Below are 24,338 nucleotides of genomic sequence, written 5' to 3'. Positions count from 1 at the left end.
TTGGACCGAAGTAGACCTATCCTTCAGTAGCAAGTTGGAGTAAGAATCTTGCAGGGCCACCAGCTACACTCTTCCAGTGAAAGGTCTTGGGACACGAAATGGTCTTTATCCTTTGTAATATTCCACTCAACAATAACCCCAGGTTTCCAGAAAAAATACTGAAGTTGTAGGTCCTGTTTCCTAACTGGCTTAAGGGTTTTATGTGGTTTGTGAAATTCTCCAATTTCCAGTCACATTCACTAAGAAATAAGCGGTATGTACTCAGAGCAGTAATTAGAGCAGAGCAGCAGCTGACAACTTCCATGTTTATTGGCCAGAACATCAACATAGCTACTCACTTATACAAACTAGGAGAAGTAAATTTTAATGCTGCTTCACAGCATGTGTAGCTGTCAAGCCATTAACCAACAGTTCTAGAAAATATTTTGATTTACCTGAGGTCTCACAAAGTAGACTGTAGAATTACATACAGTACATTTGGCATATATGTATCAAAATTCTTGTTGGAGAAATAAATTACAAACAATGTTACAAAACCACTCCAAGCCAACCTTTGTTCAACAAGAACACGTGTGTGAGTTTTAGAGTTTTATTTTTTGTATTGCTCTTACAGTAAGCAAACTATTCAGTTTATACAAAATAAACCTGTAGTTTTATATACTTTAAAAAAATCATCTTTGGCTAAAACAAAGCTCTATTTTTATACATATATTTATATATATACAAACATCAGATATTTTACATGACCACATAGGAACCTGTACACATAGATACAATAGAGAGAACATTAACCAAGTTTCACACTTTACAAAAAAGGAATCCAAGTCAGATTCAAAACCGTCAAACTCTGCCCCCATCACCTATACAGATATGAAAGTAAGTAAACACACATAAGGAATAAACAACTTTGTAATAAAATACTGCCTGCCTTTTTTGATGCAGAGAGGAAGCACTTAATTGGAGAGAAGTGACTTCCCTCAGAGCCTTCAGTACTGTGCACATGTTGATTTGTAAGGATATGGTTAAAACAACACTCTTGGGAGAGCCTGAATTTTCCGCACACATCAACAGTTCTCTGCAAACTGACTATTGTGAAAACAGTTTCAGTTAGATTTAAATCTCCAACAAATTAACAATTGTCACAAACATTTGTTAAGAACAAGCACGGGCTGGTGCACTGATCCCCCAACTGAAATTACCAGGCACTGACTGACAGCAAAGCACGGAAGGTGAGATTTGATCATTGAAAGCAATGCTCAGAAACAAGCACAAAAGATGGAAGGCTGCCAGAACTGACATCATCACCCACTCAAGTTGTTCCTTGTAACAGTTTCCAGAGCACTGCCCAAAACAAGGACAATGCACTGTTTGGCAGCACGACAATCCATTCCACAGGCCACATGTACCACACTCCAAAGGGGTCAGTGACAACATCACTGACAAATTATCTGATGGTTTATTAGAAAGAGAAGTCTGTCCCATTAGCTGGAGAGGGAACAAAAAACACGCTGACATTGAAGAAATGGTTACTGGACTCTGAAAAAGAGCCAATTCAATCCAAGTTGAAAGGCAATGCACTTAGGTGAGGGCTATTAAATGAAGTCTAACTGTACTCAGCAGATGCTCTGACTGAATAAAGACTACAGCAATTCCAATCCTCTGTAGAAAATAAAACCTCGAAAATTAATGAATTCGTTAAACAAAAACCCCTGCAACCTCCAGGAATGTTTCACAGAGAGAAAAAAAAACAAAACATTTTTAGAAATTTGGGATAAACAGCAGTGTGTATGAGATGTGTGTGTAAATATATATACACACACACACACTTTAGGTATGTTCTAGTAAAACTGGAAACAGTTATAACAGATTTTTTTAAAATAGAACATAATGAATTTCTAATGCACTAAACAATGTGTAAATATAGATGCAATTGCTGTCAAAACATGCCAAGTTGACAAGCTTTTGAAAACTGCCTGTTTTTATGGAAAAAAACTTGCTTCTGGTTATTAACTATGAAGTCACATTTTATGAAACTGTAAAGTCTATTTCTGAATTTTTAAAAGAAAGCAATTTTTAAAAGAAAATCACTCCTCGATATTTAGGTTTTTTTTAACAAAACAGAATGTTTATTATGTTGAAGACCTAAACAAAGTACCTTTTCCAGATGTAATTTGGAAAAGAAAAACACAATGGCCTTTGCAGAGGAGCGTTCATGTAAAGTAACATTTACGCCACCCTGCACACTGACTGCTCTGAAAACAGATCCTGTTAGATTTACATCTCTAGAAAGTAAACAATTGTCACAAATGGTTGTTAAGAACAAGCTGCAAGATCCACCTCTTCCTGAGCAACAGAACACAATTACTAGATAAGCAACTTTTGGAATCATTGCTATCATTGCCCTGCCTTATTTTAAAAGAAAAAGACCTCACTTCTTAAAATATGTTCCACAGTCACCAAGATGACCTACCTGTCATTTTCCAGGATTATCTATCAACTGGATTCCAAAGCACTCTTACTTTTTGAGATCACAGTTCAACATCAGCACACACAGAACTTCCAACAAGTGCAGCAAGAGCCATCACTCCCACTCCTGCCCCTGTCTGCACGCACAGAACACCTTTAACTGATAAGAGATAACCCCCTTGAAATGACACTGCCCCATGTGCAGTGTCAAAGCCCTTTCTCTCCTGGCCACTTGGCTTGTGAAGTTCCCTCTGTGTCACTCTGTTAAAGGAGTTCAGAGGAAACTCAGACAAGTAAATACTAACAGTGCACAGGATTTACCAAACTCAGTATTCTGACTCAGATAGCTCCCCATAGTCCCACCATATGAATGCAGTGGCTCCAGTCCATCCCTGCAGGCAACACCTGAGCCCTGTAACCATGAAGAAACTTGGTTTGAGTCTACTTGCACTTGGATTTCTTGAACAGCTTCATTAACTGCTTGAATCTTTCTGAAACCTAAGAGAGGACAAAAAAAAAAAAAAAAAAGACATATCATTAAAGCCCCCGACCTCCACATCTACCACAACAGACTGATCTGACATCAAGTTTTTTTTTAAGACCACCACTATTTACTTTGAAGAAATTTTAGTAGAATTTTAGGAGCACCATTAACATATTAACTGGATCTAGGAAGTCTTCCTGTACCTTTTTTATTTGAAATAGCTTCCAGGTTAATCAAAGACAGCTAGAGCCAACACAGGTGTCCCTACAAGAAGGGGGAAAAATGAAGGCTTCAAAGCCAATTAGCCTTGAATTTGGCACATATAACTGTGAGTAAAATGCAAATGTAAAGACAAAAGCTTATTTTGTACTCCACATAAAGCACCATTTATTGGCTATTTCCTACCCTCTTGTACAATTGTTGCTTCAGGTATTTTTTGCTCATCATGGAATAATCTGCCTGACAGGGATTTTACAAAACTGGTCTGTGGATCAGAGCAAAAGGCCTTTTTCCTGAACATAGCTACAGCTGAAGTAGTGGCCTCAATCAGCTCTAAGCTACTACATTTTATTGCTGTATACATATTGCCATAGCATACTGATGATCCACCAAACTAACTGGGAAGAGAGGCATAAATGCACAGATAACATTATTTTATCTAACCAGCCACCCCGACAGCTTCTAAACCCCACAAAAACTCTACAACCATACAACACAATACCCTAAAATCTAAATCCCAATCATGCAGGATTTCCTAATGGAGTCAAATGTGTTTCTCCCTTTCTAGATTTGCAGGATATATATTAAGAGAACAATTCAACCGAAGTATAATATTAGATGCAAACCTCTGGGAATATTTTTACATTAATTTGGTACCTGTGTCCTTTGAAACTCTTACATTAAAAGTGAAAGGAAAAAAAGAAATGCCTTTATTAAAAATGACCTTTCTGCACAATCATGATACTTTTTCTCAGCTCTAAACTGAATCTTTTTTCTAATTCATTAAAGGTGTCCAAAGGCTTCAGGCCTCTCAAAATTGCCTTTCTTTATCTAAGTGCTGATCCAACAATGGAACAATCCTGTTGTACCTGGATTATGAGTGGAGCAGTTCCAATGCAGCAACCAAACAGGTACTTAAGAATCCCCATAATATCCCTATGTGTATTTTTAAGAAGTAACAACTGGCAGAATCTAAGATGCTTTTTTTTTCAATAATCTCCCAGAAAAGACATGAGGAAAACAACAGATTTGCAGATGATCTCCAAAGATTTGTAATTGTAAATGTAGGAATACTGCTGGTAGTACATACAGGAATGATCATCACCTACCTGACTTGGGCTTTTGTTCAGCCTAGTGGCCAAGGCAAGAAAGGTTTTGCTTGATGGTCCCTTTCTCTGACATTCCAGTAAAATTTCTCTGTCATCATTTCTACAGCAAAAGTGCATTTTCAAAACATTAATACATATAGTTGTGTAAATGTACACAAACAAAATAATACATACATGTATATATAAAATTCAGAGTATTTCCAAACTATAGAACATGACTTCAGGATGTTTGACTTCTCTAAGGGGCTTAATGTAACAAACATACTCAGAGCACATCTACTGCTCACATGAGAATAAAAATCCAGGAGTCTGTTCTGAAGTGCGTCACCAATTTCCTGTCTGTCTCATCAATGAATTTAGGCAAAATGTATAGATAGCAATTTTATTTGGCTGAAACCTATCATACTTCAACAAATTGTATATTTTTTCTTCAATTTCAAAGAAAAATGTAATGACTAGTTATTTAAATAAATGTATTTTTTAAAAAAAGATAAAAGTTCAAAGATACACAAAACCTGCAAAACTGAAAACCCGGTCATATTCACACAGAAAATTTTAAGTCTCTTTCTACCTTGTTGATTTGCACATTAAAAAAATCACATTAGCTTTTGCTGTCTTTTTTCTGTGAAGGAACTGGTTCTCTTTTAAAATGCTACCTAGAAACTCACTATATCTGAACTATAGTTTAGAAAAGTCTATCCTGAAAATTTTAGAAGCCCCTTTATAAAGTGTTCATTGTGTCAAGTTATATAGTAAGAACAGCAAAACTGCCAAGTACAGTTTCTTAAAAACAAGAATACACCACAATAATTTTGCATGCATTATTGACACAGACAACCATTTCATTTGTCACCCACATCCTGCAAATCAGAATACATTGAGTTGAATGGTTGACTGCTCCATTTCCACAGATTGAGCAGCTCAGGCCCAAAACCAGAAAACTGCTCGCTCTCATGCCTTCCCTCAGAGGGGGAAATCTTTAGCTGTTCTTCACCAGTCACCAATGCCTCATAGGAACATCAAGGAACTTCATCCCCTACCAAGCCTGGCTGGAATTTTTGGACAGAAAAAATAAACCGGGCAGGGGAAATAAGAACACAGAGTGGATTACAGTAGGTCATGTTACCTCAGCAAATAAGCTTTCCAAACAAAAACCAAAAGGACTCCTGCTTTGGGAGACGTGGATATGAGATGGACACCAATCTCCTACAGCAATCCTGCATTGATAAAAGCAGGCTCCCTTTCTCCTTTTTAGAGAAGAGTGTAGAGCTACCAAATAACTTTGGTCGTTAGCTAAAACCCCTTTTCCTCCTTATTTTCAGTGTTTCACATAGTTTTAAAAAACCCCAAAGTAATCAAGCAGATTGAATCAGAAATTACCTTGTCCAGGAAACTACTACTTCTCCCTTCTTTTTAATGATGTTTTTGGCATAGAGGCTAGGTGAGGATGGAGATGAAGCCGAGGGAGAAGAGTCTTTATTCTGCTGGTCATTCTTCTTACTGGAACATTGCTTGGGTGATGAATTTTTATCTTCAATCCTGACATTACCTTCATCACTCCCCTCACCTGCTGATTCAGTTCCTTTTCGTTGCCTTTTTGAATTGGAATTCTCTTTGATAGTCTCTTTTTTCCTCTTCTTATTAGTTTTATCATCTATACTTATCTGACATCCTCCACTAGTCTTTGAACAGGGTTTTGCTTCAAGATCACATTCACCTGCTACAGTCTCATCAGAAAGCTCTTCTGTTAGGTCTGCAGATGAATCCAAGCACTCTTCCAGCTCTTCCTTTTTATCACTGACTTCTGAGTTTCCTGTTGAAGTTTCCTGAGTCCTGCTATCTGCTCTGGATTCCACTGTATGACATGAAGCTCCACCAACAATACCATCTGTTATGCATGACTTCTTACTGCATCCAGCAGGAAAAGAATCCTGAGATCTAACATGCATTTCATTTATGTTTTCAGATACTTGCAATTTCTGTGCCTCAGATTGCTCAGAGCCTTTATCTAGGCTTTCAGTGTCATGGCTCTCTTCGTCTGAAGATTTTCTAGAGGTTACAAGCAAGCCAGTAGTTTCTTCTTTTTCAACACTACTGTGTGACTCCTTCAGAGGCTGAGCTAAGGCAGAATTCTGTTCTTGTTCAGTGCTGACATGAGGCAAGTGATCCATGCTAACCACATCTGGTTTGACAGTTTCTTTCACGGTGGCACTCGGGCTGTCCTTTTCTTTTCCCCCCGTTCTCATTTCTCCTTTTCCAGTCTTGGCTGAGGATGCCTGTGCCTCCTTCACTGGAGCCATCTGCTCAGAGGCTGGTGAGGCAGGTGGCACTGCCCTTCGGATCTTTACTATGAAATGATCATTGGATTTCTCCATGATCACTGCTTGCATCGGGAGGCTGGGGCGACACTGGAAACCGGGAGCAACAGGCCGACTTGTCCATGATGAGGAACAACTTGATTTACTGCTTGAGTTATCAGATTCCAAAGCCAAATGAATGTCTTGTTCAGTGGCATCCTCCTCTCCAAGAAGTGCATCTTCGCTGTAATGTGCACTAACAACACCCTCTGGAGCTGAGCTGGAATTATTCTCCGGTTTTAGGAAGCTGAGGTGAGCATCGGATTTCAAAGGCGATGGAATGGTTAAGGAAACAGCCAAATCTTCAAGGAGGATAGAAGAAATACAAGATTTATTCTTCTGTAAATTGCATTCATCTTCTTTGCACGAAGCTGAGTTTGTGGAAACCTCAAACATACAGCTCTCATCCAGCACATCTGGATCAACAGGCATCTGAGACCTGGATGCCAGTGAGGGAGCTCTTACAGGTGAAACAATAGTCCAACTAATGTCCTCATCCAGTTTGCAATCCATGCATGCCTCCTTTGCACTGATGTCTTGCTCTAGTTCAGCAGTATTATCCCTGTATTTATGACTGTCTAAAAACTGTTTTTCTGGAGTCCTGAATTCACAGTCATTTCTGTTGATATTGCCACCATTTTTTTCCAACAGATCAGAACCCTGTAATAAGCTTTTGAAAATTTCACCCATTTGAGCATCACTTACTAGATTAAATGTAAGACTGGATGCTTGCTGTTCTGTGAGAAGCTCATAACTAAGATCAGACTTGTTAGCATCTCTGGACAGCTGGAGACCTTCCTTCTCATATTTAACACCCTTCAGTGGAGTAAGAGTGTTTTGTAAATTATTCTCTTTAGAGAGGTGAACTTTTGTTTGGGAATTTCTTGTGTTATCAATGGAATTAAGACATTTTGTAAGGGCAGTTTTTGGTGCACCTAGCTTATTTTTCTCATGGTGGCAGTTAGATTGTTCATAATCCACAGATTGTTTTGAAATATATTCTTCAGGCTTTTGAGAACCCTCTTTCGGGGACTTTTTTCTAGATCTCTCCACATCATTTTTATGACTGATCTTGTGGTTTTGCTTTCCGACTCTTTCAAACTTCCCTTCCTCACTCTCATTTTCCACATCACATAGCTTTATTATAATTCTCCTTATCTTTTCAAATAAGTAATCAAGCTGTTCATCTACAAATTTCCACAACTGTTTTTTCATATCTGATACTTGCTGGTCAAAAAGACGGTCCACTATTGCATTCTTTTTAACTTGTTTAAGTTTTGACTCTATAATATCACAGATATTCAATTTTAACGTATCACCTAATGCACACATCTTGGAAAAGTTCAAGTATCTTATTAATGCTGTAAAATTTATGATCCCAGATTCTATAATTCTGTGAAAATGCTGAACTGGGAAGTGTACTTTGAACTTCATATAACTTTTCCTCATCTGTTTTCGTATAGCTTTGAGCATCTGCATGATTTCTTGTATATTTGAAGGTTCAACAATAACATGAACTATTTTTTCAAGACAAGCAATGCTCACAGTTTTGTTTTTCTTCATATTCTTTGAAGATCTGAAGGTCTGATTTTTATGCCTCTCTCTGTTCTTCTGTGTGCTTACTTGCACAGAAACAAATTTTCCATTATCTTCACTGCAGTGCACAGTTTTGCTATTTTGATTCTGTGGGCTGCTGGTTAAATTTCGTGCCTCAGAAGAAGCTTTCGGTCTTGACTTTTTAGTATTTTCAGAGCCTCTCTCTGGTTTAGATCTTTCTTTATCTTCATCACTACTTATGATTTCACCTTCTTCTATTTCATCAGAAGAGATACTCAGCCGAGACTCCATCTCTAAGTGTTCATCAGACATGCTCACTGGCTTTTGATTTTCTTTGTTTACTTCCTTTGACAAGTTCTTTGAGGGACAGATGACAACAGTACTTTCAGGCATTAAATCTATAAAAAGAAAACAGTTTGCTAATCACCACAAAAAAATGCAATTTTAAACAGATATTTTCAGAACAACAAGATTCTCTTCTGTAGACTGATTGTTCAGAACTGTTTGAGCTCATGAAGCCTGAGCTATAACGAGTTTGGGTGGTTTGCTTCAGTAGCTGCCAGTTTAATATATTTCTTTGAGCTTTAAAGGGCAAATGAAACTTTATTTTGAGCAAATTTTGAGCTTTAAGGGGCCTCAACATTTCACCAAACATATGTGAACTATCTCACAAATACATCAATTTGTGTAAGATAAAGATAAAGGAAAGATAAAAATGTAGCAGTTTTCATCGGTTTTAAATTTCTTTCCATTTACTTTAACAAGTTTTCTGATTACTGCACCAGGTAAATTATAACTCTCACATGAACTAATATTTACATACAATAGTTGGCTTTTCTTTTAACAATTTCAAAACTAAAGCAAACTGAGAATAAATGACCCAATAATGGAACCTAAAGAGATCTATGTAACACCAGTCACAATTAAGAAATGCATATGTATTATTTTTAGTAAGTTAATACAAAACTCTTATTTCAAGCAGTCTTCTGTCAATAGTGATCAATTTTAGAGCACTAATATTTAAATTGATACAATCCTGGCTGCAACATTAAATGCTGCCACCACTAACAAAAAGGACCACTGGGACATACACAGCTTAAGAAAACACAATTTGTATTTTTCAGAAAGCAGTCAGAAGTAGTTTCTGCTTTCCATGAGAGGATCTTTTATGTAGAAAACAAATTAGAATATACACATGCAAATACCTTTGTTGTAAGTCTTCACAAGGCCTTTGCAGGGACTTTCCATCTTCAGTGCTCTAGCCAGGGGACGTATTGGACTGTTCAGTGGGCTGATTGCCTTTGGAATATACCTCAAGTGATTGAGATCAATGCTCAGGATTGAGCTGTCATCATCAACAGAAATTGGGTTAATTAATACTCTCTCTTTAGTCACAGGGCACGTCTCACCACTGAGAGAAGATGCTGTTGCAGTACTGTTATCAGCTAGGTCTGGCCCCAGATCACAAGTATTCTGGTCAACTAGTGGTTCATCCTTATCCCTTATCCTAGTTCTGTCCAGTGAATGAGATGCACTTGTATTAACTTCACAGATACTCTTTTCCTCAATGGGATAGTCAACATTTTCTGCAGCCAGGTGATCATCATCCCTCACTACTTCCATTAAAGAGTCTGGTTTTGTTTCACTGCTATCATCTGCAATGTCAGAGGACTCCGGGTCACCAGAACTTCTGGCTTCTGAGTCATCTAAGCCAGCATTTTGAGAGCCACTTTGATCTGCAGAGCTTTCTGTGTCAGCAGCCAGCCACATTTTATCTTCCTCTTTCTTCTCTGCTGACTCTAGGTCTCCCATACTTGCACTTGCAGGTTCAGGTCCTGCCACTTGTGCTGCTGGTTCATCATCATCCTGCATCTCACCCTCTGTCACAGGCAGCTCTTCACACTCTGCCACACTCCCTGTCACCTCCAGGGGCAAACACTCAGGGTGCTTCAGACCTGTCATGGCTGCTGTTTTTACTGAGCCTTCCAATGCATCTGGATCACAAGTCTGTGCTGCTTCTGAAGGCGTTTCAGAGTCCATCTCATCAGGAACCAGCACCTTTGCTGCTGCTGGCAAGGCTTGGGGCTGTACCTGACCCCCTTCTTCTTCTTCTGGTAAGGTTTCTGAGCTTGGCTCATCAGCTGTGACTGCAGGCACTGCTTCAGCCCGTGCTGCATCTGCTGCTGCTTTCGAGGCTCCATTTCCAGAACTGGCAGCAACAGGCAGTGCTGGTTCCAGGCTGCTCTGAGCTGCAGTGCCCAGAACCTGCAGTGCTGAATGACTGTGCCCTGTGGGACCACAGTCCACAGGGTGGGCACAATCTAAGAGCTCTGCTTGCAGGGTGAGCTCTGCACCTCCCTCATCAGTGGCTTTTTGGGAAGGTGTTTTAAGTCCATCCATTGCAGAGAGACATTGCTTTTTATTAGGAGAAAGAGTTAAATTTAGCTTTTCCATAAAGCTAAGTTTTAAGTCTTTGTTTTTTTGCCCAGTGTGATTACCTTTAGTTTTGGGTACCTTATCTTTTAAGGTGCCTGCTACTCTGGATGTTTCTTCCAGCTTAGAGGATTTGTTTCTCTCACTTTTTGTACCATGGGTACCTTTCTTGGAGTCTTTTACAGATTGGTGAGAAAATTCTTTTGCAACTTTTTTTTCATTTCTAAAATGTCTATTTTCATCCTGATCCTCTCTTTCCCTTTTCCTTTTTTCCTCAGTTCTGTGTCTTTCTGATTTGGAATGTGCTGTTTCCCATTCATGTCTGCTGCTGCTTTCCTTCAAGCGTGCATATTTATGCTCTCTGCTGCTGGAATTAGAAGGTGAAGTCCTTCCTTCTCGAGAGCCATGATCATCTGTGCTCCTGTCTCTCTTGCAGTCAGTGTGCTTTACTTTTCTGGACTCTTCTGCACGACATTTATGTGATTCATGAAGACTCTTTGAATGGTCGTTCTTGGAGTGTGGACTGCTTCCCCTGCTAGGCCTCCTTGCTTGTTCTTGCAGCTTCTCATTCGGTTTATTTTTTTGGCCAGCATGTTTTTCACCTTTATCATGTGTTTTATTGTCCTTTTTTAATACATTTTGTGATCTCTCATCAGCATACAATTCACCTCTTGCTTGAAATCTGTCTTTACCAGCTGTCTGTTTCTCCCAGGAAGAAACACCCCTTTCTGCTCTTCTTTCCACACTTGGACTGCATTTGAGTTTTGAGCTCTGACTTTTCTGTTGCAATTCATTTTTACTAGCCTTCTCTGAGAGGGTTTTCAGCTTCTGTTGAGGATCCGCATTCCCCTCCTCGCTGTCCCCATCATTCCCAGTGCTCTGATGCACTTCTCTTTTGTACTTGCTGCCACTTCCCCTGCTGTGCTGCTCATTGCTTTTGGTCTCTTTCCTTTCCTTTCTGCTCTCCTTGGTGGAGGTGTGGTCATAGCTCAGTGCACACGTGTGAGTACCATCACTGCAGGGCTCCTCAGGAGGGTGCTGCCTTGGCAAAAGTGGAGTGTTCCTTTTCTCAGAGCCACACTTGCCACTGTCCGTGCTGTGAGATGAGTAACTGTGGTATGCATCTTTTGGACAGTCATTCTTCATTCTGTGCTCCATCTTCATGCTGTCACCAAAATCAGAAGGTCTGAATTTGGAATCTTTTGTTTTAGTTGCTCCTGGAAGGTATGTTCTGGTGAAAACGCTTCGATGGTTGGGAAATTCTGACAGCCTGTTTATAAAACAAAAAAAGTTATCTTATCTTTAAGATGTTTAATTTTAAATTTTTAAATTTATTTAAGCATAACTAAAGCTGAACTGCAATGAATCCGTGTTTCTGTAAAAATTGTTAACACTTTCAATTTCAAGCTGAAAGAAAGGGTGATATAAAAAGACATTTAACAATTTCCATCAGCCCAGAACAAAAGAATGCAATTGATATATACATTTTCCAAAAGAAACTCATCTAAAGAAAAATCAAGATTTATTAAAAAATACTGAGTCTAGTCAACAATCTCAATTCAAATTAGTATTTCATTGTCCAGCAATAAAAAGAGCTCTCCCCCAGGGAAAAAAAAAAAAAGCTGTTCTTTGCAGCAGTAGTGATTTAAAATAATAATAATTTAAAAACCATCAATAAGGAAATAAACTGTATGTGGGAGTTTTTGCAAGCTCCAGAAAACAAGTACACATTATAGATAGATAACCAAGCCTCATCAAGGCCACATGCTACTGCTGAGAAGTCATCATATTAAAAATAACTTAAAAAAATCAAATTAGAAAGGGTATACATGTCTGATTAATGTAATTGTATCCAGCTGTGGTTTTTTGGTTTTGTGGTTTTATATTTGAGGGGTTTTTTTTGAGCTAAACACTAACAATTCTTTGAGAGATACTAACTTTGAAATAATCTTTACACACAGATGCATTGCTTAAGAAAAGCTAATTTACTATAAACCATGCAGCAGACAAGGCATGTTTCTAAGCTCTCAAGGCACCAATTTTCCCACAATTTTCCATGATGGATGCTTCCAAAATATCTAGATGAAATACCTTGTTCACAAACTTTCAGCACCATCAGATGATATTGAAATGGAGCTTGTAAAGTATATAAAGTGGTCAAATATTCAAAACAAAAAGTTGTTTTTCAAAGAATTTAATTTTAAATTCACTGCCCTCAAAGGTGTGAAAATGACAGCTTTTGTGTGAAAGCTGATGAGCTGAAAGAACTACACATGTCAAAACCTCTTGATCTCCATCACACTGTGCCCAGTAATTCTCTGTATTTAGCAAAGAAACCTGCATAGTTTACATGCAAATAGCCTTTAGCATGGGGACCTCAAAGGAAACTTCTTCACAAAATGTTTTGGTGCAGGAAAATATCAAATGGTCAAACCAAAATACAAACAAACCAATGATGTGTGACCCGAGTGACAAGGAGGGAACCTTCTGACACGTTGGCATCCTGAATCCCAAATCCCTGCTCTGGCTTTACATGGTTCAGAAACCCTACTGTCAGCTGCTCTCCCATCCACACTCCACTGTTTCAACTCCTGCCACTAACATCAGTGGTACACAGAAATAATTTTAGTTGAGACAGGATTTCATATCTTGCCAGGAAAACACAATATAATTCATTTCTTCTCAGTTGTTGTCTGAGAAGTTCCAAGGAATTCATGTCTGAGGCCATAAACCAGACACAATTCAGCTTCAAAACTAGTAAGATAATGCTTTCAAGCATGTGAGATAGTTAGATAACCCACAAGGAATAGTGGGTTGCAAACAAAAATTCATGCAAATGGTCACCATGTGGACTCCTTCTTTTCTTAAGTAGAAACCCAAGACCTCATCAGGCAAAGGAGAGTTGTATTTCCTCTGATTGTACTGGTTCTAAACCACACAATAATTTACTACTTTTTTCATTAATTTTTCTTGAAATGCACACAAAAATTCCTAACAAGTATATAAACATGATCAGATCACAAGCATGTTTTCAGTTCTACTGTCTATTTGTACCTTTGATGCAGATGACTGATTTCTTCATCCTTACGGTTAATTTCCACTCTTGCTGTTTTGATAAGAGCTGAAATATTCTTTTTGAGAGCCTGGTTCTCATTCTGTAGAATGATATTCTATTTTAAATATATATAAAAGAGACAGCAAGAGAGAGAGGGAGAGAATAAAAAAAGAATTAGCTTGGATATCCAACCATGTAATGAAAAACAGTGCAAGACAATCACTAGGAAAATGTCCCATTGTTGGCAAAGTGACAGTAAAACATATGTAAAATCTTTCAAAGAAATCAGAATTACTCAGATCCAAAATAGTATGAGGCTTTTTTTGTTTTTGAAATTTTACTCACATTTATGCTTCTGTTTGTGGTCTTGGTAATTATTTATTAACAAGAAATATGCTTGAAATGTGTACCGTTTCAAGCATACAATTTAGTAAAATTAAAATAAGCTATAAAACAAGCGAGCTAAAAAATGATAATCCATCTCTTTGCTTCATTCATTTACACATTTATTTCTTTCTTGGTCATTGCATCAAATGAGAGATGTAGCTCTCAAGCACTTTCAGAGAAAGAGGGTAACTGTATGTCTTTTAAAGTATCAAAACCAACTTTGGGCACTTTATCATTCTAACATTTCTAGGGATGATATTCTAGAATCCTGCCAACCCTAGAAATTAGTCCCTTCTCTTGATAATTGTCCTCAGCAAAGCCTGCTCAGAAAGGTAGACAAGTTTTGCAGAAAACAATACAGAAGTGTCACAGGGCAGCAGCTGCTTACCACTGCAGACTTGTCCATGGAGCATTAAAAAAACAAGAGTACTGGATACCTTTCTGATAACTATTCATTTGACACATTTACTTTCTAATCAGGAAGACAGAAGATAGCTTTTAACCAAATAAAGCCTTACTGCACGCAACATTGTGAAACATTAATTTACCTACTGATCTTGTCAGTAGGCTATCCCCCCCAACCATCCTAGGCAGAACAAGGTCCTAACATCCACAGGGATGCTTTACAAACCATCCGTGCAATGGATCAAGTCTAGAAAGCATATGAAATTGCTTTCTCAAAGCAATATTCAATTTACTTTGCATGATCTTGACAATATTTCCTTTTGAACTACAATACCTGTGCCTGTATTTCTTTAAATTTCTTCATCAACTCTTTAATTTGCTGCTGACATTTTCCATATTCTGCCTGCAACTGTCAAAAAGAGAAGAATTCAGAGCACAGAAATGGACTTAATTATACAGAAGAGTTACTTCTCAAGATCTATAGTCAGTTAACACATTAATGTATGTTACAAACCTCTGCTTTTCCCCCAAAGGAACATATGAAAGCCGTATTGAAACAAAAGGCTCCAATATGCTCCAATTGGTATGCAGATCTCTAAAACACCACAAACACTCAGCTAAGAGGAAATCTAGGTGTGCCTGCCTCACAGTAATAGGTGAAGAATAACAGGAAGCCATATGATTGTGAAATTAAAGACAACTGCCAAGGAGCAGGAGTTCTGAGAGCCAAATGGATGGGGACTCTTGACAGAGCTCATCTAAGATAAAACAGGTAAGGAAAAACACAACAAAAAGTTACTACAACAAACTTGGGCTGCAAAAATAGACTGCAAAGGACACGATCCCGCTGAGATCACAAAGTTAAGTGAAATAAATTTGGCACGAGCTCTTCTTTAGAGGTAGATAGTGACAAAGTTTTCACAGGAGAATGGACAACTTCCATTCAAACAGTCAACAACTTTCAAACTTGCAAAGTGATATTTTCATTACTCAGTGGAGTCCTGGAGGTTTCACTCCTACTTATTCTGTAACATTTGTTAATGCCTGTCCCTTTCATGCCATTTAAATGTGTCTTACAGGCCAGGATTGGTGATGTTATTTAATGAGCATTGTCTTGATTTGCTAGAAGCGGTTACCTGCTGCATGGCCACCTTCAGTCTCAAGGACAGAATTTAACAACATGTAAAATAGATCACAGATTTACCAGCTTTACTCTGGTAAAACTTGTTGGGAGAAATGTCAATATTTTAGCTTTGTATCAGATGTCTGACCAGATTGCTGACTACAGGGAAATTCCCATACATTTTCCCATAACACAGCTGATAAATGAACTGCATGCAAAGGATGAGAAATGGGAACAGATCATGTCACAGAGTGACAGTCACTTGAACTTGTTGTTCTAAGAGGTTATTGGCACACTCCTATTTTTACTTACTTAAAAAGAGCCTATTTTTCCTACAATGTGAGCATGCTGACAACATTTTCTGTACTTTATTTCTCACACAAGGAAATGAGGAACAAAATCCCCCCCAAAACATCAGAAGTTTTTTTCCCCATATTAATACATACCTCATCATAGGATGCTTTCTTTGCAGTCCCTTCTTCAATTAATATCTCATCAAATAAATTTAAGCTGCTTCTAGATGGTGTAGTATTTGGAGCAAAATTGTCTATATAAAGAAAAGCAATTACATGAGAAAAAAGGTATTTTTCTAACCATCTTGCATTTTGTACACAGTTCTATACTGTCTGTGCATTTTGGTTTTACTTCTTTTACTTACAAGGTAACAACACACAAAGTAATTATTACATGCTCATATCATACCATGTTGCAATAAGGCACAGAGATATCTTGAAATAGCCATCTCTAAGTGAAATGAAAGTGAAACAAAAAAACCCCAAACAATCAAAACCAACTGACAAGCCAACACCGAAATTATTTAATTATAGTGTTTTTTCCTCAAATCAGCCTGGGTGTCCTGTCTACCAAATACACTTCACTGAGAGGACCTGGCTTATGACACCCCTGAAATACAGATGCATTTGCAGACAAATAAATGAAGTCAGCTATCAAAGCTGTGCTTTCATTCTGTGGACAATACCATAATGCAAAAAGTATTATTAACACAATGCAAGAGGATGTATAAACAACATCTTATCTGTACAGAGCAAAGATCTCACCAGCCCTCTCTGCAAATTTAAAATCCCAAGGTCACTGAAAACTGGACTATTTAAAATGTTTCTACTGCATTGCTATTGCTCCTTGTGTCTTTGATGTTTACTAAACAATGCATCTCCATATAAGAAATATGAACTGAAGAAATACAAAATGCAAAATGAGATAAAGATGTATAGATGCTTTATGTCTGTAGGATATAGTACAGTTCTTCATACAAATTCAATGGTCTCACAGCAGTAATATCAGGAGAGAAATAATTGCTTAAATACTAGAAACAGCATTTCACTAAACACAAAGGCTCACAAAAAAAGTGCTGAATCCATTTATTTTTCACTTTCAAAGAGGTTAAAAGAGGAAATTAATTTACATTAGCATGTTGTAGGCACAGGTTTGTGGTGACTGGGAGTGGGGCTGTGGCTGAGCCTCACCCCCAGTGGGCACAGCTGTGAGCAGCACTGACAGCAGTGAGCCAGGGAGTGCCCAGGGGCACTGACCAGCACCAAAGGAACAGAGGGCACTCAGCTGCAGTGCAGCAACATGAGAGGTGTAAAAGGTTGGGCTAAAGAACAAGAAAGGTAGATGCCTGAAGCCTTCTGTGTGATATGAGGTTATTATTCTGTATGGGAAAATGCTTAAAGCCTTCTGAAATTGTATTGTGATACTTTGTGTATCCTGGCTGGAACTTCAGCCCGTGCTGCAACAGCACATCAAATTATTTGGACAGTAACAAAAGGTTTAAAGGATACCCTGAATTTACTGTATCACACTGAAAGCATGTTTTGGATCTCTCACTGGGGATTTAGTGATCAGTGACTGCTGGATCTGATCCTGAAGCTTACAAAAACACAAAATAGGGGTATTTTTTCCAAGGTAAAACACCCTACTATCAAGGCACAGATAAAATAGCTAAGGTTTTCAGCACCCCTATACATGCTCAAGTATCTTCAAATAGCCAATATTAGGAAAACGGTCTTTCATTCAGCAAACAGATTTAAGCATTCTCTGCTGCATTTATACAGCCTAAGATATTTGTCTTGAATTTAAACAAGTCGCTTGCTGAATCATAGGTTGCACCAGCTAAATGTAAACTTAAAACTAAATATGTTTTACTTGAAATCAGCTCAAGAAGCAGAGACTCTGTAATGTGCCAAGCAGAGCAGTGAGACACCATTAACCTACCAGAAACCGACAAACTGCTGTCCAAGCCATCATAAATATCCACAGAGCTCTCATCTCCTTCCCTGAAGGGGGAAGTTTCAGCTAAAGCAATGGAAAAAAAAAAGGCTAAAGTAGTCATTTAGTAAACTGCAAACTCTACCTTTCCCATAAAGTAAGCACAGCTGTGACTCTATACCAGTAGAAAATAGTAGAGGTTATAGTACAGACCAGTAAAAGGGGAATTTTATCCAGGAAACTACTGCTACTGTGGAGAAAAGATCAGCCATCAGGAAGTAAATTGTAAGATCAGCTTGTAAAGAACTACAAGAACTGTGCATAAAGCCAACTATATGGCAAATATATTTTAAAATGACAAATTAAGTAAAATTGATCTAATTTTGAAACTCTTTTCTTAGAATACACTAAATACAAAACATATAGAATCCAAAAACAAAAATAAAAGATTCAGTATGATAAAACCACTACTGTTAAAGAAAATATTTCTTGCTAAAGAGAAAGCATCGTAGCAGTCTTTATCATAATAGCACCAATTTTAGTCTTTAGTATTGCCATCTACTAACACACTAACTGATTCTGTAAATGTATTTTAATCTAAATCATCTTAGTTTCGCTTCATGTCTTTTTGCAGCGCCTCTTATCACTCTCATGTCCTCTATGTACACCTCTCAATTTCTGCAACAAATATTATTTCTATAAAGAAAAGCATCAATATCCACAGTCCTTCTGAGGCTGGGAATCTCCCAAATATGTGTTAAATCAACCAGCTGTGGAGCTGGAAATAAAGATTACCTTGATTATGGGTACTGTGGCAGTTTCTGTGATTACCCTGGGTAATGGCAAACCTTACCCATACTTATGGGTACTGTGGCAGTTGGGAGCACATTGGCTCTTACAAACAGCAAACAAGGGAGCAGTGCCCCACACTGTTCAAATGCAAGCTTCACGAAGACACAGCTGAAGGTTTAATTAGACACTGGGAAAGGCAGGGGAGAGACCAGTTTCAGACCCCTTCAAAACATTCCAGAAATCCAAAGTACACAGGTAGAGTTTCACATGCAAACTTACTAATGGGATAGGGCTTGCATGATATTGTGCCACAACCATTTAATTACATTTGAAGCTCATCAGTATTTGTCACAACTTCAAATTTGTTTTCTAAGTTATTTCTAGACCTATTTATTTGCATAAGACTGCTTTAATTAATTCCCCAGGAGCCAGAAAGTAATCTAACACTTCTCACCACTGTAGCGGATATCGTACAGTCCCAGTCCATCCTCATCCGCTGCCATGGTACCAACTCCCTATGGCTTCCCCATCTAGGAGCAAAGGGAACCGATTAATCGACAACTTCAGAACAGCAACATAAAACAGCACCATCTTGATGTACATAAATTACACCTGTGCTACATGTGGCCCTTGCTCTTCAATAAAATCTAGCACTAGAGTAGGAAAACTCCTGGATCAAGGCAACAAGAAACGTAAAAAATTATCTGTTACTTGAATGAGCATCCTGAAGATGTTTAACTATCACTTATCGATCCGACAAAGAAATTTCGAAATGAAAATCAGCACTGCATGATATGAACAGTTTATCCCAACGTGCAGCTTACCCAGTTAAAATAAACTGATTTGATATTTCCGATTTCTTCCCTACTGAGCATTTAAAAGCAAATCCCCGTTGTCTGGTACCACCAGTCAGACCGGCACCGGGCTGGGGGGCTGGCAGGGGGGAAGGCAGAGGCGCCCAGCAGCGCTGAGCGGCTCCCAGCCCGTTCAGGGGCAGCCGCTCTTCCCCTCGCCCTCCCCGCACACGCGGGAAGGAAGGGGCTCCGGCCCGCCCCAGTTCCTGCCGCGGCGTTAGAGCTCGGGGCCTCCCGGGGGTCTGGGCGCAGGAGCAGCCGCGGTGGCGGCTCCCGCGGGGCGGGCAGGCTGTGCCGCGGCTGCGGAGCGCGCAGGGCCGGGAGCGCCCACCGGCCGCCGCAGGCCGGGAGCGGGGGGCGGGGCCAGCGCCGCGCCAGCCAACGGCCGCAGCCGCACGGCGCATCCGCCGCTGTGATGTCGCCAAACCACGCCCCCAGCCCCGAGCAGTTGGCGCCAAAGTGAGGCGCGCGGGGCGACCGCGCCCCACCCCCTCGGCCGTGGCCCCGCCCCCTCGCCCCTTCCCGGCCGCGGGCCCCATCCCGGCCCGGCCCCGAGCGCGGGAAATCGCGCGCTGCTCCCGGCGGGACGAGCCGGCAGCCTGCCGCCTGCTCCGGCCCGCAGCTCACGGCAATCACTGGGCACGCAGGCCTGGGCCGCGGCCGCTGGAGGCTGCCCGGGGCTGTGCCGCACGGCACACACGAGCTTACCTGGTGTCGTTCCGGGCTGCTGCGGCGGTGCTCCCGGGAAGACCAAGGTTTAATGCCGGCGGCTGCTGCTGTCGGCGATCTCGCTGCCAAACCCCTGCAGGGACATCGTTACCGCCCGACAGCCGCGCTCGGCCTCCGCGAGCGGCCGCCGCCGGGGGCGTAACGCTCCTGCCGCCCGAGCCGGGGCCACCCGCTGCCGCGTCCGTCACCGCCCGCCCTCGGCCGCCTTCCCGACGCAGACTTAAAGGGCTCGCGGGCAGGCGAGTCCAGCGGCAGCAGCGGCAAATGGCTCTCCGGGGAGCAGAGAGCGGGGGAGGCCGAGGGCACGGCAAACGCAGCCCCCCACGCGCGGCGTTCCGGCGCTCTGAGCCCGCGGGAGAGCCTCGCTCCGCTCCCGGACGGCGCCCGCGGCGGGAGGGGCGGGGCGGCGCGGTGCACGCCGGGAGCTGTAGTCCGGCAGGGCGGGGGGCGGCGCGGCGGCCGCGCTTCCCGTGACGGCGGCAGAGCGGAAGTCGGCGGTGCCGCGTCCGCCGCGCGCCGCACGTGCTGCGCTCCGCGCTCCCCCCCGGCGCTGTGCCGTGCCCCTCCCGGCGCTGGCCGAGCGGCAGCGGGATGGCGGCCGAGCTGCGGCTCCGCCTGGCCGAGCCCCTGCAGCTGGTGGCGCGCAGGAACGAGAAGAGCGGCGTGGAGCTGAGCAGATTCGTGGCCAAGCAGGTGAGGAGCGGGCGGTGCGGCGCTCGGTGGCAGCCCCCGGGTGTCCGTACTCCCTCCGTCAGGGAGGGGCTCGCAGGGGCCGCTGAGGAGCGAAGGGAGCGCACCCCTGTGCCTGCCCCGTGCCGCCATCTCCTCCCGGCCGCCCTGCGTGTGCCCGAGCCCCCCGGCCCTCGGGCAGCCGGCGGGAGCTGGTCCCGCTCTCTCCCTCCCTCTCTCCCTGGTGCTGGTTCTCTCCGTCCCCGCCCCTGTCGGGGGTGCGCGGGTGCAGCCCATGGGGAAGGTCCGCTTCTGTATCCTGGTACCTTTCCTGATGCGTTTCGCCTCGCAGTTAAAATCTTCAATCCATTCCGTGCCGCCTAAGGTGACTCTGGAGGCGTGACAGCGAAAGGTGTTTTGTTATCAAGCACCGAGACAGTGACTAGTCCCTACCCTGTTGCTGTTTTGCGTGTCTTCTTTAATTACCTTAAAGCAGCATGTGGGATAAAAAAAGGCATGGATTTTCTAAACTTTGCTTTGAGGGTTTTTTTTTAATCTCAGTCTCCGGGTTGTAGTGATGCTGAAAACATGGTCCTATAGTCACTTTCATGCTTAGGCTGCCTTAGCTCTGAGAGGCACATCTGCCTTCTAGAAGAGTTAAGACCGATCTCCTTTCTTGCACTGAAATGCTTGAGGACATGTGGTAACAGCATATCAGCACATCAGATATTGTTTTATTAATGCTCTTCGTGATAGAGCTTTTGAAGCCCCTCAGATGTGTACACATTTTGGGGCTCAAAGTCTCCGTTTCTCTTTGAGTGTGTAGGAAATATCCCAGTTGTTTGAAGATGAAAAGTCTGAAGTATCATATTCTTTGAGAATATTGGCTTTCAGCCTGAGTTGCTGTCGCAGTTATGGTTGGGGAAGGCTTTCATACTGGTACTCGAGGTTCTTTGTGGTAGACAGATGGCTCTTTCTTCTGTCGCTGCAAATGACAGGATCAAAGTAAAATTGACACGAATATACACTCGTGAGTGGAAGCTAATTGGTGGGAAGCAGTGACGAGGAGTTGCTTTTCACGAGGGAGAAGCTGCTGCGAAATAGGAAGGGGGACGATGTGAGTACAGGCTGTAGCAGCCAGATGGAGCAGCGAGCCAGAAGTGAGTCACCGAGATCGAGGTTGGGAAAGACACTGAGCCCTTTCCCTCTGGAGAAATGCTTCGGGTTTGAAAGCCTTGCTAGGTGGAAATTCCTAAAGAGTGATTGTATAGAGGGAGCCTGGAACAGCACAGGATTTAACACTGGCACATCCTTTTGAAAACTGAATTGCTGTTTCCAGGCTTGGAAGCTACGGCTCTAGGATTATTTTAAGCTTGTCTTGAGCCAGTAAACAAATTCCATGTCTAAACATCATACCTGATTTCCTGCTTTGTGTATAACCCAGGAAGCCTGCATTCTGGAAACGTGGAACTCTTTTTGCTCTACAGCTTTGTTATGTCTTTCTGGCAGTATATTTCTTCAGCAGTATTCCATAAAGGAATGAAACTTGCCCACAGCTGCTAAGTAAGGAGCAGTCTTATGAGGTTCATGGTGTGGCACAGTTCATGTGGTCATGGAAGGTTTTGTTCCCTGTGCCTGGGTGTGGGATAGAATTAGAGCCTTTTCTGTAAAGTATTTTTATATATTATGAACTTTACAAAGATTCTGTATTTACTCTTAATGAGGAGAATGGGATGAAAAGCTCTCTGAACCAGCCTTTGTTCCCCACGTTTACATTTTTGAATAATTTAAGCAAACTGTAGAAGCAATAGGTCTCCACAAACTGCTGGAATGTGCGTTTGGCTCTGAGTTACCAAAAGTCTGCCAGAAAGTCTTTCTGCATAGAATTCCAAATGTGAATTTTGTGCAAATGTATTTTGGATGCCTGTGATCGTGTAATTTCAGCAGAGAAGTTGATCACTGAGAAGGTTAAAACACTCCTAGGAATGGAACTTTAATCCAAAACCACCCTTACTGGTTTCTGTCCTTTGCATCTGCCACAGTGCTTGTATGGAAATATATGTATCCAAGAACCTGACCCCTTGGGATGTTTCTTCTATTTAGCCTATGCAACCTTCCTAACGGGACAGGAGCTCTTGAGCGCACCATTCTTGATTTTTCTTTTTTAATTTGTTGATGGTTTATGTTGGCATCCTTCATTTTGCATTTCATTTTCCTATGTAGCAGTGAAATTTGTTTTAATAATAATTCCAAGCTTTTATTTAGAGGCCTTCAGTCTTAGCATTTGATGTTGAGAAATGCCTTTATTCCTTAATATTATTAAATGTAGGAAAAAGGAGATGACCCAGTGGTCTCAAATTCTCACAGTTACCCATTGTCTGTCAGAAAGATGTCCTGATGCTCTGGCAACTAAGGCAGAGGTTTTTTCATTCTAAAATGTAACTTCAGCATTTTATTTGAAAGATTTATTTGAAAGACTTTACATCATGTAGCATTAGAAATAAGGGAAGGTATGTTGCACTTTGACTTCCATCTTGGGCTGCATTTTCATCTCCTCCTGCTATGTTTTGAAAAGCTGGGATTTTGGCACACCGTATGTCAGTGATGCAAAGTCAATGAGAAACGTCTTGCTTGCATCCTCTCTTGTGAGGGGGAGATCTGTCCAACTCTGTCAAGGATGTGTTGGAGGAGGTTCAGGAAGTTCCAGCTTGTGAGACTGCATATCACCCCTGGTATTTTTTTTATTTTCCTTGAACTGTGTGGGTTGTAGGAAGAGTTTGGGCTCGTGTTTTGGTTTATCTTGCTGAACTGAACAGCTGCCAAAGAGTGGTGCTGCTCTGTTTCCTTTTAGCCTCTTCCCAAGGCTGAGCCACTCCTTTGTGTTGTTTCTCTTACCTTGATCCCAGAATGACTGCTGATTTGGAAAATCATTCAACTTTCCCACCCAGTGTAAGACTTTGTAAGAAGGATTAATTTGGATCATCTTGCTGAGTTGGTTGCTGCACAATCACACAGCTGTTGTGTGAGAGGACAGAGAGAACATAAGTTCCTGGGATGGAGGGGAAGAAAGATTTCCATGTGTGGCCCTCATGCCCTCCCAACTCTTTAGGAGTGTCCCAGTGTTAAATCTGTGTCTAGTGTAACCTGTGTGTCCTGAGCAGAAATGTATATTGCATACACCAGCTTGCCCATTGGTGTGATCCTTTTACGAATTTAGAGTTTGGATTAAGCTAGGTATTATTAAAGGTTTCTGTAGTTTGTATGTTCTGAGCATTGGGATCTCTGGCTGGTCAGAGTGACCCTGAGATAGGTCAGAAAGTCTCTTTTCCCAGCCTGGCAGTCAAAGAGCGAGTCAGAGCTCTTAATTTCTCGGTCTCGAGGTTGTTTATTGTATCTCATCGCTAAAATTCTGTCCCTGTCCTGCCGAGGTCCATTCAGCAGGACTGTCAGAGCCACTCCACCTGCCCCTG

At 41.4% G+C, this 24,338-nt stretch overlaps 2 protein-coding genes across 3 annotated transcripts in view; one reads left to right on the top strand and one right to left on the bottom strand.

The window, feature by feature from the left end:
- Positions 1-577: 577 nt before the first annotated feature.
- Positions 578-20,311, bottom strand: CASP8AP2 (caspase 8 associated protein 2). Of its 2 annotated transcripts, XM_058020493.1 has the most exons (10): positions 20,179-20,311; positions 19,071-19,146; positions 17,831-17,911; positions 16,042-16,142; positions 14,807-14,881; positions 13,680-13,795; positions 9,398-11,895; positions 5,659-8,590; positions 4,279-4,378; positions 578-2,964 (listed from the first exon to the last, which is right to left on the bottom strand). In XM_058020493.1, exons 2-10 carry the CDS (start codon positions 19,117-19,119, stop codon positions 2,908-2,910), a joined length of 6,009 nt encoding a protein of 2,002 aa, XP_057876476.1. In that variant the 5' UTR covers positions 19,120-19,146; positions 20,179-20,311; the 3' UTR covers positions 578-2,907. The 2 variants fall into 2 exon arrangements, with proteins under 2 accessions (XP_057876476.1, XP_057876477.1); XM_058020494.1 differs by lacking the exon at positions 17,831-17,911.
- Positions 20,312-20,790: 479 nt separating this feature from the next.
- The window catches only part of MDN1 (midasin AAA ATPase 1), a 92,746-nt gene continuing 89,198 nt past the window's right edge, over positions 20,791-24,338 (top strand). Inside the window, exon 1 of the mRNA XM_058019739.1 lies at positions 20,791-20,892. Coding sequence (XP_057875722.1) covers positions 20,791-20,892 — 102 coding nt within the window. The remainder of the gene's footprint in view (positions 20,893-24,338) is intronic.

Source organism: Melospiza georgiana, chromosome 3 (assembly GCF_028018845.1).
Source record: "Melospiza georgiana isolate bMelGeo1 chromosome 3, bMelGeo1.pri, whole genome shotgun sequence".
NCBI lineage: Eukaryota > Metazoa > Chordata > Aves > Passeriformes > Passerellidae > Melospiza > Melospiza georgiana.
The sequence above is the reverse complement of the archived record's forward strand: the minus strand, read 5'-3'. Positions and strand labels throughout refer to the sequence as shown.